General features: G+C 42.2%; 2 protein-coding genes across 2 annotated transcripts in view; both read left to right on the top strand.

Moving 5' to 3' along the window:
• The window catches only part of LOC145455404 (kinesin-like protein KIF14), a 245,977-nt gene that overhangs the window by 80,441 nt on the left and 149,538 nt on the right, over nucleotides 1-15,998 (top strand). The window lies entirely within an intron of this gene.
• On the top strand, nucleotides 7,465-13,567 carry LOC145455400 (uncharacterized). Its single transcript, XM_080333369.1, has 4 exons — nucleotides 7,465-9,993; nucleotides 12,267-12,363; nucleotides 12,435-12,552; nucleotides 12,736-13,567. The coding sequence occupies exon 1, from the start codon at nucleotides 7,465-7,467 to the stop codon at nucleotides 8,539-8,541; it is 1,077 nt and encodes a 358-aa protein (XP_080189495.1). The 3' UTR covers nucleotides 8,542-9,993; nucleotides 12,267-12,363; nucleotides 12,435-12,552; nucleotides 12,736-13,567.

Here is a 15,998-nt window from a genome sequence, read left to right as displayed (position 1 = left end):
GTGACAACACGAAATCATTCAAGTGATGTGGAGTACGAATAATACGGCCACTGGCCGACACAGAGTTTGTTCGTGAAGTGTCAACTTGCGGTGGCGTCAATTCGTCGAGACGCTCGATGGGAAGTCTGCCAGGTATAAGCCTGTCGGTTGAGGCGTCATACGGACCCTTATTCGTTAGAATTGTGAAACATTTATGAGTGCGTTTTAAAACTTGGTGTGGACCAGAATAAACCGGATCGAGTGATCTACGATGACCATCTATCCGCAAGAAAACGTGCGTGCAATTATTCAAATCGTTCGGGACATAAGATTTTTGATTAGAATGAAACCTAGTCGGCATCTCACCCACGGCTGAGAAAAAGCGTTTCAATTCACCAACGTAGTTGAAATCATTAGCGTTATTACCACTGGAGGAGGGATTGACTAATTGACCGGGTAATCGAAGGGAAGTGCCATACACAAGCTCTGCTGGTGAATAACCGAGATCTTCCTTGACAGAACATCGCAGCCCTAAAACAATTAAGCCTAAATGATGATACCAATTATGAGGACTTTCTAATGCGCGGAGGGAGGCTTTCAAAGTTCTGTTATAGCGTTCGACAAGGGAATTTTGCTCCGGCTTATACGCCAAGGTTGTGATATGGAAAATACCCAGGAATTGCATATACTGAGTCCATTCAAGCGAGGTAAACTGACTTCCTCGGTCGGTTATTACTTTACGGGGTGAGCCGAAATTTGATACCCAGCCAAAACTAAACGCATCAATAACAGTTTGCGCACGAATGTCCATCATGGGAACACATACAGGCCAGCGAGTATAGCGATCAACACACATCAGAATATACGAGTAGCCGCAACTATTCGGGAGTGACAAAATGTCCACGTTAACCGTATGAAAGCGTTCGGAAGGGACGGGAAGATTGGTAATTGCAGTTCGAGTATGCCTGTGAATCTTCGATCGTTGACACTGCTGACAATGACGGACGAAATCGTTCACATGTCGTTTCATGCCGGGCCATACATAACGTTCAGCTATTAATTTAGTGGTCGCGCGTATACCGGGGTGCGAAATATCATGCACACTGTGCATTACAGTCTCTCGAAGTGGCGCAGGAACGTAGGGACGTTCTCTACCAGGTAAAGACTTGTCGAAGATGATAGGATCGTTGAACGCTTCGAAATGTACTTCAGCGAGATGCAAGGAGTGGTCATCGGCGTTAGCGAGGAGTTCTTTGAGCTCATCATCGCCTTTCTGAGCTTCTAGTAATGCTTCCGCTGTGATGGGAACAGTGTTCGGAAAAATCGCGTTCATCTCGAGTCTGGAGAGAGTATCCGCAGCCGTGTTCAGAGTCCCTTTGATGTGTCTAACGTCGTCGGTATATTCCGTGATGAATTCCAATTGTCTTGCTTGACGATCCAGAAGTCTGTCAGTTGGATTCCTTAACGATTTTACAAGGCCGTCATTATCGGTAATCAGTTGAAATGTCCTACCCTTTAGTTGGACATGAAAATGCTTGATTGCTGAATAAGCCGCCAAAAGCTCGCGATCAAATGCGGAGTACTTGCGCTGTGTCGGGTTCAAGGTTTTCGAAAAGAATGCTAAGGGGGACCACGAATCATCACGTTTCTGTTGCAAAACAGCTCCAATTCCGATTTGACTAGCGTCTACCACGAGTGACAGTTCGGCATCATGAATCGGGTGGAACAATATGACATTATCGGACAGTTCGGTCTTGATGCGTTCGAAAGCTGTGTTAGCACTATCTGTCCATTTTACAAGATCGCGCTTATTCGATGCTGCATTGGCCACGTCATACAGTGGCTTCAAAATCTCGGCACACTTTTTGACAAAACGGTGGTAATAGCAGACTAGTCCAAGGAATGAACGTAGTTGTTTTACATTTTCGGGACGAGGATAGTTAGAGATTACTTCAACCTTAGACGGCAAGGGACTAATTCCTTTTGCATTAACAAGGTGACCTAAAAATTCGATTTCTTCCTTACCGAAACTGCACTTATCAACATTTATGACCAGTCCGAACTTACGAAACCTTGAAAACAATTTCGACAATGTTGCCATGTGCTCTTCTTCAGTCCGAGTCGCAATTAAAATGTCGTCTAAAAACACGAAAATATTCTCCAGTCCTTCGGTTACTTCGGATATAAAACGGCTAAAAGTACTACAAGCGTTGGTCAAGCCGAACATCATTGTCGTTGGTTGGAATAGTCCTTCGGGACAAATAAAAGCAGCCTTCTCTTGATCGTCCGGATGAAGAGGGATTTGATGGTACGCCTTCGCTAAGTCAACTTTGCTAAAAACATTACAGTTCGACAGTTCATTGGTAAAATCACGCAGAAATGGGACAGGCCAGCGATCCTTAACCGTCTGATTGTTTAATTTCCTATAGTCGACACAGATTCTAATATCGTCTAACCCCTTCGGTACGACAGTGATGGGAGAGGCGAAAGGCGATTTTGAGCGAATGATTACACCAGACTTCAACATCTCTTGCAATCGATTCTTCACCTTCTGTTTCAAATGGGGCGGCAATGGGCGACAGCGAGAACGAGTGGGACATCCGTTAGTAATAATACGATGTACAGTACCGTGATTAGCTCGTACTGCTGCATTCCGTGGAACGGTAATGTCGTTGAATCTCGACAAAAGATCTACATATGGCGTATTGTGATCAGGCGCTATAAAGTTCAAACCGCGAACTACTGGATTACACTTCCAGCCAGGAATGAAACCTCCTGAAACAGTATCAATCAGACAATTGCTCCTCAAATCAACGACGAGGGAAAATCGCTTAATAAAATCAGCCCCCAATATGGCAATGTGTGTATCGGCAATATAGAATCGAAATCCATACTTGTGTCTATCGGAGAGCTCGATCCGTAAATATCTCGTTCCAAACGTCGCAATTTTTGATCCATTTGTTGCGTACAGATTTGGTCCTGGTTTACTTTTTAAAACGTTACTCGAAGTCGGCAAAACAGAAACGGATGCTCCTGTATCGACGAGGAAAATCTGCCCTGAAATCGAATCTCGCACATGCAATAAAGGGTTTTCACGTTCGCAGTTCACTGTTGAAAATTGTTGCGATCCCTCACGAGGCCTCCGTCTAAAAAAGGGCGATTTGAGGAATAGGAACAGGGTGGACGGCAATTTCGAGCTCGATCACCGAATTTATCATGATAAAAGCACAACTGATTCGTACCACGCAGATGAGCAAATCGAGTTACCTCACCACGTGTCTCTGAACGGTTTGACTGCGTCCGAAAAGCTGGTCGATCACCTCTAAAGGGTTCATGGCGAGGAACGGAACTACGATTGAAATTGTGCGAGCTTTGTCCGCCCGATGCAGGTAAATGTCGTGTCGAAGGTATCGCCTTCCATTCCCTGACCCCTCGAGCTATCGATTGAACATTTCGTTGCAATTCATCTAATTGATTAGTCCGAGGATAACTGAAATGATTGGACATCACAGGTGGAGACGCACGAGTGTATATACTATCAGCTCGTAGGGCAAGCTGTTCCACGGTATCGTCTACATGCGACGACAATATCCCAGCAATATGATCTGGCAAATGATGAAGGAACGTTTCTTTCAAATAACAGTCAGAACTTGGTGTGTTTGATAGAGCCCCCATTGCATTTCGCAATTTCTTTAGAAGTTCAGAGGGTTTTAAATCTCTACAGCGATCACTATAAAGCTCCTTAACACGGTCTCGCAAGGGAACAGCGTACTCACGCATTAGAAGACCTCGCAATACTTCGTAGCAGTCGTCGTCTTCTGGGCCAGGTAACTTCAAACGAATCGATTCGAGCTGGTTGCCGTCTAAACATCTCAGGACATGGAAATACTTCAACGCAGAGTCGGTAACACCATAACTGGAAAATCCGGCTTCCACCGAAACAAACCACGACTCTGGCGAATGGGACCAGAAATTGACCACCGGTGGCGGCATCCTCGGGGTACCATTGAAATTCGCCGAGCTCGCAATATCGTCTATCGATTGTTGTCGTCGTCTTCGTCTAGTAGACATTTCATGTACAGATGAGCAAGGAGTCGCGTCGAAAATCGTGTCGGCTAGCAAGATCACGTCGGCTAGGATGGCTAGCGAAATCACGTCGGCTAGGAAGGCTTGCGAAATCACGTCGGGGTCACCAAAATATAGCGTGCTCTGTCGTGGGCGCGCGTTCTTCTTGGTCCGCGGCTCAATAAGTCAAAGTATACAAGTCAGCATTGCTCTTTTAATAAAACAACTAAAACGTGACGATGCTCGTCTGACGGAGACTAGAGATCGACTGACTCGGACGGTGACTAAAAGCGACTGGTCCTCGGGCGGTCACAAAATGCGACTGCCCACATACGTTCGTAACATCAAGAAATACCCAACATAATCAGTAATCAGCGAGGCTAATTATAGGTTAATCATGGAGCGGTACGCTACACTATGAAATTACTGCTGACTTTTTGCACAACATACCTATCCGAAAAAAGCTTTTCATCATTATCCCTCATCAAGACCAAACAGAGAAATCGTGTGGATGTCGCTGCTGTACTTCGCCTAGCAGAAACTTCAATTGAACCACGTATAACACGAATAATATCGAAAAGACAGGAACAAATTGCTCATTAACTTGAAGTTCACATTCTCCATTTGGAAGGGATGGCTACGGCACTGCAGGCTACGGCAAAAAGATAAACTCGAGAAGATGATGATTCCTCCTCATGTTGTCGTCATTGATGACTTGCATTGATTCTTTGAATTGGGCACCATATTCAATTACAACCGTATTGATGTTTGTAACTGAAATTACCATGATAATTTGAAAACACCGTGCACGTATAGTTTCAAGTTATTTCCTACGTGTAGGAAAGGTCGTCTGTACTTGTGTCGTTAGCAAAGCACCTTGTGTTACTTTCGGAGATTTAGCGTCATTTCATAATCAAATTAGGCTTTGTGCTTCCTAATGTTCAGTCGGAAGTTTCGTCATATTTCAGTGATTTTACATCTCAGGCGTGGAATGCAAGTATTGTGAGGTTTAGTATGCCGGTAGATGACAGAATAGCCCAAAGCACTATTTCTGTGCTATGTTGTGCTTTATGAGGGGGTGGTAGGGTGCGATTATGTCATTACCCATACACATATATACATTTGTTTTCGATATTTGGTGAATTTTTGGTAGGAATGAAGTTGGCGACCTGCTGTGTACCACGCCTTCTCACTGATATATCCTGACTCTCTGATGCGCTCTTGAGGATCAGCGATTAAAAAAATCAGGGAGATATTGATTTTCACTGAAAAAGTTAGGCATATCGGGTCATAGGAGACCCCAGACTTCGGTGTCATGATGGTGCTACCGGTTATGTAGGCCTGAGCCAGCATCATTACTCGTTTTCACGGCCCAAGGGACCTTGTTCTAGTCTTCGGAAGGTCTATAAATCTGAAATAGGAGAATATAACGTCCAATTTGGGAAAAAGTGATCCTTTTCGTAATCATATTTTGGGTTGATTTCAGTTTTCGAAGACCCGCCGGTCCGCCGACTATTTTTGGAAATTTTACCGGTCCGCGAGGTGAAAAAGGTTGAGAACCACTGGTGTAAACAACGCCGCGATCGAGAGAAATTTGATGTCTTCCCTTTTTTCGCGTTCACTTTTTCTCAATACTGACAACGTCATCACCTGTCGCACACAACCATGTGGTTCTTTTGCGACACGACGTCATGACAGGTTGAGTATGCGGCTGTGCGGTGTGCGTCGATTTGAGGACTTTCTTAACCATTACCGGTATCGCATCTCACCATATCGATAAATTGGAAGGTAAAAGCTAAAGTATTCGCCTTCCTTAGTATGGTACATCATGGTATGCTACAATATTAGTGCAATCAGGGCTTAGTTAGGCTGGTGTAGTGACATTTTGAAAGTTTGAGGAAATTTACAACATGGTCCTGGTCAGGCATTGCACCATTTGCTTGCTAAATTATGAAGCACTGAAGGCTCGAAAGAGATGTGGTATAGGTGGTTGATGTCGCTTTCAGGGCCTGGCCAACTTATAGACGTTGAATGGGTTTTACATGACCATCACCTATTCGTGTTCCCCCTGAACATGCCGTGCACACGAAGTGTTAATTGGCAAACAACATATCCTATGGAGAATCTATTTCTGCAAAGTCTGTGTAGTCTACATGATAATTCAGTCAACAGTGATGATTTTATTCCTATGCTCTGATAACTCTCTCTGCTAGAAGAGTTTATATCCACTTGTAAATTCTATGTTATTCGTGGTTTGATCCATTGTAAACATTGATACGAGTTCACTTGATCACCACGAATCAGTGTTCCCTATGAACATGTTTTGTGCAAATTGGTGCGCAAAATATTAATTATTTAATCCTCATAATTGTTGCTTCGCCTTAACCTGTGTACCTCATGATGTATAGTTGGCAGTGATGATGTATTCATGTACTTTCTTGGATTCAATGAATCAACAATGTAGTTGATTCGATTTATTCATGTGCTTTGATATCTCTCCTCCTGATTGGCCGTGTGAAACCTTTCCACACTGCTGCAGTTGCTCGGCAACTTAAGGGTTTAAGTTAACAAACAAACAACCAATAATTAGCATGGAGAACTTATTATAATTAAATCACGTACTACACATTAAGCATGCTATAGTGAATATTGTAACAGATCCCTGTTGTCGATCAACCTTGAAATGTGTATATCTCGTAACCGAGAGACATCCTGTTGGAGTATATATGGTAACTGACAACCTCCAAACCTACTAACCGCAAGCAGATATGATTCGATCTGGCTTTCATTCGATCAGGGGAAACCACGGCCAAGCTGTGGCAGAGTGTTGCAAATTATACAGCTGTGATACAGATATGATGCACCTGCTTGCGGGACTATATGATAATATCCAATATTGTGTATTTCACGCCATATTAGGAGACGAATAAGACTTCCGATTGCAGTGATCACGAGTCTATATAAGCGCGTGTTTAGTTGACTCGAGAGAGACTCATTTTACGCTACCTACGACAAACATCGACGACGAATAAATCTTGTATTGAGCAATCTCTTGGTTCAAGAACTTACTTCAGAGTTGACGTCAAGTTAAGTATAGCGCAGCAATTACCTACAACACACAGGTCACGCTACTTTGCTACTACAGGACGAAACAACTGCATGGTACCACGTGCTCGGTGAACAAGGGATTACGTCTATACAGTACAACGAACTTTATATCGTACGACTACAACGATATCGTGCAACAATTGACTATACCCGTATTGGACCATCAACCATCCGGTAACCCTTTCATTGCAATAGCTACGGCAGATTTCACGATTAAATTCGCTTGTTGTGTGCTTATTTTACGCCTCATTATATTCGTGATTATTGTGTACCTTTCATATCAATTAGAAGTGTGCATGCAATAGTGCTTTCATGGCTAGTGGCGGCAAACATAATAAACCACCTTCCTCCGTCCCCAAAGTTGGCGCAGGCCCTGAGGACGTTAAACCTAAGGTCGAAGTAGTAGTGGGGCAACCGGACAGACATCCTAGCGTGATTAAAAACGAACCTAGTGACCGTTCAGCTAAGGATCACGTCGACGCGGGACATAAACACAACATGGACACTTTGATGAATCGCGACACGGATGTAGCAGACGACACAAATGCTGAACAAGACCAATCAGACGGTCAGACATCAGATGAGGAACAGCCCGATTTAGACGAGCCACACACATCGGCAGGGTGCACGTCACACACGCCGGATTTCACTAATGTTACTTCCCGCAGACGGCATAACGCAGCACCATCTCAAGCTGTACCTCAGTCACATTTAGCACAAGCAAGTGTCGCACAACCACCTGTTGTCTCAGCACCAATTGCACCATCACAAACAGATACTGAATTGATTCAGGATCTCGAAGCAGTTGAGAACAAGGAAATGACTGTTGTCGTTAACAAACTAAAACGCAACCTTTTCGATGAAAACGGACCAAGCGCGTTTTTCACAGTTGCTGAATTAACATTTGAGGCGAACAACATAACGACAGATCACGCTAAATCATGCTACCTCATGCTCAATATCAAACAACACGTCTTGGAACGCGCTATGACATTTCCAATCAACACAAAAGCTATAAACAGCTACAATACAGCGAAGCTTGCATTACTACACAGATACCAACCGGAGGCTAAGGAATCAGCAAACAACTTTGGCCTTATCGTGAATCTTCTGAAATTAAATGATCTTACACCTGAACAGGCGTACGACGCCGTAATCACATACCACAACGGTCTTATTGATTGCGTAGCCAGGAGACGAATGATGAATTCAGTATTCCATCATAACGTGGACCATCGCCTACGTCCATTCTTACTGCTCAAACTCCGTACTAGCAACATTGATGAATTGCTAGTCGTGGCACAAACAGCAGCGGCTCAGTTAGCAGAAGAAAGACACGTCAATGCCATACACACCAACACCACACACACAGCTAAGGTGGCAGACTGACAGAGAGATGAGGAAGAAGCATCCTTGAAAGCGCTTGTACTGAAGCTACAACGCGAAGTTGATCAACGCAAGGGCAGTGGATCTCAGTTGACTACTGGAGGCCACGGTTTCACTTTATGCTGGCATCACAATAAATATGGCAAGAAAGCTAAGAAATGCAGCGACACCGCATCTTGTCAATGGGATGCATATTCTACAAATTTGAACGACTCCAACACTGATCAAAATTTTTAGAAGAGGTGAAGCCGAGCGGCATCGTCCTGCAACTTAACGAAGTCGACCCCCTTCACCCGAACTGGCTCACACTTTATCTTGTATTTCTTTGTTATTTCATTGTCATGTGGGTGTTTTTGATCCATTCAGACATCATACGACGCCCGAAACATGTGTACATTATTTCCCGTGCAAATTTCACCCTTGCCAATACGTATACATTATGGAACCATCGCAGATGCAAGGGTTACGCAAGCATTATCTAGGACCTTTCCGGGTTTTACACAGATGGAAACATCATCTTCAAATCGCAATCTCAGGTCGAACACGTAACGTAGCATTATACGATGTCAAAGTCATGTATTGCGACGGCGATCGCATCTCAGATTTTTCTCGACCGAACGCAAACACGCTGTTTACATCCGATTCTCACGATGCTGAAAACCACGTGGCCACAACACATGTAGGCCGAACGAACATCGCTGCTAACGCAGAAAATCCAATTCAGCTTCAGAAAGCAGTCGAGCCAACAGCGAACGCATCCGGTTCAGATATTATTGCAGATTCGAGCGATCAGATTTTGAGCGAGCGAGATTTTGAAATTGTTCAAGAATGTAACGATTCGAATTTACCTTGCAGACCCGCTATTATTGATAAAATTATTACAACGCGAACAGGACGTGCAATTTCCAAGCCGCACGCACTCAAGGATTATGTTTTATCGGCAATCGATTGTCCTGTCACTTTTGACGGCGTGGCTGTTAGCGCGCCCAACTAAAGGAAACGATACTCCGATTTCTATCACGGCTAACGTATGTCGACGTGAAGCCGCTTCTGATTTGATCGATATTCAACCACCAAACGAATGCAAACACACTCCCATTATGCATTCAAAATCGTGCCTGGCAAATATCTACGCCTTATTATTCAGTGCATCTTGGGTGGGGTTGAAAGGTTTTACCAAATGTAATCATGAATATTAATTTGACAGATATATGCTATTAATGCAGAAATAATGCTTTGTCGATAATAAGTTCATCAAATAATGTCCCGTCTACAATCCTGTTGGCTGTGCTAATTTTTTGATAGCCCGAATAAGCTTTAAAAACACTTGCTGAAGTGCCACAAGAATCGCCACCTGTACGGACAATCGGACATCGACGTTCTAAGATAATGCAAAAAGACAATCCTCTGTCGGGAATACTTGATCGGTTTCCTTCCTTGACTGATATCAAACTGGTGAGTGTGGGTATTACATCATGGAACCATTTTATAGTTCATCGTACTCGTGTGGTAGACGGTAAGACAAGGCAGACTTGGACAACAAGAAAATGTTCAGCTTCTTCAAATTAGATTACAAGTCTAGCTACACATTTTTCCTGAATTAGACAAATTAGAAATACGGTTATACTACATTTTCCCAAATTATATTCCAATTGTGGCTAAAGGTATTTTTTAAATTAGATTATAAATAGATTTACTGAATTTTTGAAAACCGGACATTCAATTAAGTTGAGTTCATATCAGATCAGAGTTCGATTTCATAAGGATGGGAATAGAAAATGTTTGTTCAGCAAGATTGCCTTGGTCCGCACTATACAGTTCTTCTGTAGCTTTTTCCGGAAAACCTTGAATAAGATTAAAACTAGAACAATTGCAAACTCATTCATGGATTTTAGTCTTTTATGTAGGGTTTTAACCAAGTCACAAGGCTCCGAGTCACAAATCAATCTCACTCAATTCACCATCGAGTCAAGTCGAAGTCAGCGAGCAGATGATAGAGTCCGAGCCATGGTAATATGACTCGAGTCCGAGTCCAAGTCATTGTATTGACTGCTCAGTCTGCAGTTAAAGTCTTGTTAATCCACTTTTTATAGCTCTGCTTGGCGATATCGAATGGTTCGCATTTATAATAAACTGATTTTCCTCACTTTCAGCAGTTTCTGGTCACATTTATAATACTGATACCAATAGACGTAATCCCAATAGTGTGGTTACTTATCATTCCTCGAAAGTACAATGAAGTGTAGGCCCGAGTCTCGAATCATTTGACTTGGTTCGAGTTGTGCGCAATGACCCGACTCCAAGTCGAGTCAATATACAGATTGACTCGAGTCGAGTCATTTCCGTATTTTGAGAAAATGACTCGGGTCAAGTCGCGTCATCAGAAAATCGTGACTCGAGTCATTACAACCCTGCTTTTATGTGAGCACGAAATATTTCTAACATTCTCAGTGTCACATTTTTCTAGGCCTCAACATTTGTTGCGTAAAAGATTGTGGCAGCCATAGATACGGTCCACCATATCTGCTTACATATTTGATAGTAATATGGGAAACTACAACATTAATTCCACTATAGTTATTCATAACTTCACGACTACTAGCGATTTCGGTCTGTCGAGTAAGACGTCATGACGACATGGTTAGTCCATAACTCACTGTAAATATACCATGGAAAGTTCAACGTGGGTATTTGGTGTCAAGATAGTTCATTATAACTATGCACTAAAATGCAGCCGTGGGCTACATAGGAAATCGAAACGAGGTCGTGAATAACAAAAAAGGATGGCCGGTCCTGGCCTAATGTTATCAGTAGGGCGTTTTTTTTTTGACAAGTCAAAATTTGTCAAAATTTTGTCAAAATTGTAGCGTTAGGTCAAAATTTGTCAAAATTTTTCATGAAGTTTTTGACGTCTGCATTTTGTTTGTATCGTAGGTTTTGCACTGTCGGTTAACTTATAATTTGATATTTTACCGCTGTTAGCCTATTTTATAGGCCTACCGTTGTAAACGGCTATTTGACTGCTCATTGTGAATCATAAACGCGATCAAATAAAACAAATAATAGGTAGACATGGTGTTATGGTCAACGTACCGCAATATCCTAACTGAAGAAAGACTTCTTGTGCGTTGCATCATTCTTACATTAAGAAGCGCATGATGAAAAATTGTGATGTAGACAACATTGTCAGAATGAAGCAACACGATGTGTCACCAGCACCAGCAGTGTACGCACAACTTGAGTGTTGTCAGCCAACAACTGCTGCTGTTGAACGTCCTTGGCAAGCTTCTTAGTAAGGACGTGCACTTTCTACCCAATAATGTAGGAAAGTATCTCTCGTTGTACTACAAAATATTTTAATTATTTCTACCTTAATACATATTGTAACCACTGGAATTCTTCATAGGGTCAGATTTCGTTAAAAAATTGTTTTTTTCATGTAAAAAGTAGCCTGTTTCTAAGCCAAAAACGCTTTTCCAGGCCAAACTACTTCGTTAGGACAGTCAGATCCAACCAGAAATGAAGATAAGTGGTACAATTTTAACATTATGTGGGAAAACACCTAATTTGCATAAGTTAGGTCAAAATTTAGTTTTTTTTAGGTAAAAAAAATTCAAAATTTGGATTTTTTAGGTCAAAATTTTCTTTTTTTTCAGGTAAAAAAAAAACCGCCTTAGTTATCAGCCATTTCTATGAGTGTTTTGTGATGATTTTACTGTTCACCTCAGATCAGAGAACAGTTCAAGAACATAATCGCGCCAACAACCATTGAAGACACAAAAAGCCGTTATCAAAATATGATAGTTATTGGATGTAATATTCCAGGTAAATTTGGACGTGCATATTGAGTGTGCTTTGGCATTAGTAATAACTATTTTATCATTCCATTTCATCAGTCCACTGAAAGGTGACAAGGATGAACTCTCCAAGCTGCTGTAACTACAAATCGGAACTCGCAGACGCCAGAATTAACTGCCGACAAAAATCGGTTTGACTGCTTTGCCAGTCCAACAGGTACATAACAAATACATAATTGCTTCTTCCATTAATATGTAATTGGAATATGTTTAGGTAGGAAAGGGTAACCTGTAAATAGATGTATTTCATGGATATCCTAACTTGACTTTGAATTTTTTCGAAGCGATTACTAAAATTCGTATGTAAGCACATGCTTCACAAGTATGTCTTGTGTTTCAGGCTCACGACATAGAGACCAAGAGTCAGAAGCATTATCCCCGCATCTAGTTGTCGCAAGACATCAGGATGGGTCAATTCAAGGCTGGATCATAGCTGTTAGGAAATCCGTCCCGTGAGGTAACGGCGGTGTAATGGTGTTCGATATTCTATTCGATATGATGGCATGTTATTATGCCTGGGATGTGTCATACCCGAAGGAATTCCAATTCCTGGCATTTATTCAGAGGGTTGTTGTCGGCGATAAAAACACCCAATATATCTCTAAAAAATTTAATAATTTTATTAGGAAATTTGAACATGTATTGTAAGGGCATAATAGGCCTCTTTCTTTGACTTGGTTATTCTTGTGCAAGTTGTTAAACAGTACCTCATCCTTTGCTTGTATCTCGGCTCACGGATTTGTTGTATCTCGGCTCACGGATTTGTTTATTTTGCAGTATTTCGTTAGTATACACAGTAGGGTTGTTCAAAATTTGGAAAATGTTTGGAATTCTGCGTGTCCATCGCTTATTCTGTAGATTATTGTTAAAAAAACAATAATGGGCTTGAAAGAAGCTCGCAGGAAAGCCGGTAATATTTGTCTAAATGCGTTTGAAAGTAGCCGTCGGCGAGTGGGCGGGGAATCGATGAAGTGGGCGGGCAAAGAGAAGCCATCAATCCTGATTGGTTGAAACCGGTAATAATAAGCTAATGATTGGCTGAAAGACCGACTTTGTGAACACTGCTGGTAACGATTTTGGCGTGCTGTTGTGCAATCGTTTCTGTTGGTGGCACTACAGACATGATATATTGGCTTTGTTAATGTTGTCATCAAGAGTCCATAGTACAACATTGCAACCGCCTAAGTTAATATCTACCTGCAGAATGTGTATAAGTGCTATGTATTGCACAGGTGCTCTCGCTAGTTGAGATACGAATAAACTAGATGCATGCATCTTGCTACCTTCAACCTTTCCAAAAGTTACTGACAGTGAGTGAAACTCAAAAATTTACCACCAGGAGTCAACATCTCAGTAGTACTTGTTATGACTAGTCGACGTCTCACCCATAAACGAACGCATATTACACTTTTTATTCACAATTGAATGAAGGCGAAAAGCACTATTTTCAAAAGACATTAAAAAAGTACGTTGCAGATCAGTGTTGCATTGTCAGGCACAAGTTGAAGATTACAGGCTTTTGATTAGAGTTTACTTCCTGCCGTCTCCAACTGTCTTCCTATGCTGTTCCACAGCTTGAAGCAGACTGTCTCTTTGTTGTTCATTGTCAGTCAAGATTGTAGCATAGTCTGTGCTTAGCTTTACACCTCGTTCTGCGGCATAACGACTTTGACAGAACTGATGTAGGAGCTCATTCTGGTGTAGGAATCTGATAAGTGCCAAACATCAACCGGTTGAGCTAGCCACGCCCCAGAGCATTCAAAAACATTAAATATGTACCACGACTGTGGCCCAATAAAATCAGACTAAGTAGTGTCCTTGTTGATGTGTACAGTTGCATTCAACGAGGGCGGGCCTCTCCTGGAACTTGAAGTTCGCTCTACCTGCAGAAGCATCTTTGCCATATTTTCTCGGGTTTCAATGCTTTCACTCGACGAAAACAAGGCATATACAGCGGTTTTCTCCACGATATACAAGTCAAGCTTTAAAAGCTTTTGTGAAGCAGCTTTGGAAACTTGCTCATCATGTTCCTTGTAACTCAACTTGTCATGGATGAATCTCAAGTCATTACCGGCTGCATCACGACCGATGCTGGAAGCAACCCAGGCAGGGATATAAAAGAGAACTAAAAATAAATTGAAGCGATGCAGCAGTTCCACTTCTTCAGATTTGTAATGTAACTGATCAGCCCACATGAACATCTTCTGAGCATACAGAATTGTGCCCATCCACCTTGCATGGTGTGTTGCACTAGGTTTGTGATGATGTATATCTCCATCCGCACCGAGAAGAGCAAGAGCATTAGTCACACATTGTTTGTAGTCATCCCGTGCGAAGAAATCTTTTCTGGCGAGTAGTAGCTTGAAGTTCTCAACTGTCATTGCTGCTCGTTCTTTAAAGCATATAGGAATAGTCAGAGTCTTGAATTGCTGTTTTCTGTCAAGACTGCTCCAGCTCTTCTTAAGGTGGGCAAACCATGTGTTCTCTGGTCCGGTTGTTGCTTTTCCAAATAAACATTTCCAGACGTCTTTGACTACTAGCTCATACACATGGTGCCGACACGCATGGTAAAAAACCTTCTTTCCTAGAAGGTCCTCAAGGATCTTCGCTGCACCCTTCTTCCAGCCGCTGTTGCTTGCTGTGGTGTCAAAAACCAAAGCTGTTACAGCATCCTGTATATCCCACTTTTTAATTATGTCGGAAGTAGTTTCAGCTTGTGTCTGACCTGCTGCCGCATTTTGTATCTTCTGAATTCCAAGTAGTTTTCCTTCCGAGTATTGAGGTTGACAAGATAGAACAATTGACAAAGCTTCATATCGATTTCCTAATCTATCCTCTGTGAGCTTTCCATCCCAATGAATGGCAACATGCTGTGGTCTATTTTCGGCAAATTTTTCCAAAATGTCCTGAGATATTTCCAGGCGATTTGTTTCCCTGGCTCTCTTCGTTGAAGATCTTGACAGGGAGAACATGGCTATATCTCCTCCACAAGCCTTAATAAATGCTCCCAACAGCATCGTTGTCAGTTACTTGCAATCGATCCAGAGCTTGGGACACATGCGTATTTTTCATAATATTTTTAGGTGCCATCAGTTTAATGGATTGGGTCGAGGTGCCAAGTCCAACATCATCATCATAGTCAGAACTTGAACACAAACTGTCACCCTCTTTTGAAGATGACGAAGATGCTAAAACAACATAGTCACAACTTGAGTCGTGTGAAACGTTTTCAACAGTTTGATCTGCAATGGCTGCTGTTTTCTTTTTGAGGTCTTTAGCCAGAATTTTGTCTCTTCCCAACATTATTGACTGGCGAGATTGCCGTTGATCTTCATAAAATGCAATGTCTTCAAGCTTTCTTTCATGTGATAGATAAATGTCATTTTCTATTGTTGTTATGGCATCTCTACTTCCAATATCCCACAGCTTGTCCAAATTATCAGTGAATTTTCTCCTCTTACCCTTGGGATCACTTTCCTGTTTCGGATTCTTCTTCAGATCACGCCATCTTTCGTGCAGGTTTTGAAGTGATTGCACCACATGTGATTTCTGCATTGCCGCAATTGTCGCCATTTTCCACACTGTCATTACATCATCCACCAC

This window comes from Botryllus schlosseri, chromosome 14 (genome assembly GCF_051294905.1).
Source record: "Botryllus schlosseri isolate E-star chromosome 14, Bs_hap1, whole genome shotgun sequence".
NCBI lineage: Eukaryota > Metazoa > Chordata > Ascidiacea > Stolidobranchia > Styelidae > Botryllus > Botryllus schlosseri.
This window is presented reverse-complemented; position numbering and strand designations above follow the sequence as displayed.

Coding starts and splice junctions, on each gene's coding strand:
- LOC145455400 (XM_080333369.1), top strand. CDS start 7,465: ATGGCTAGTGGCGGCAAACATAATAAACCACCTTCCTCCGTCCCCAAA.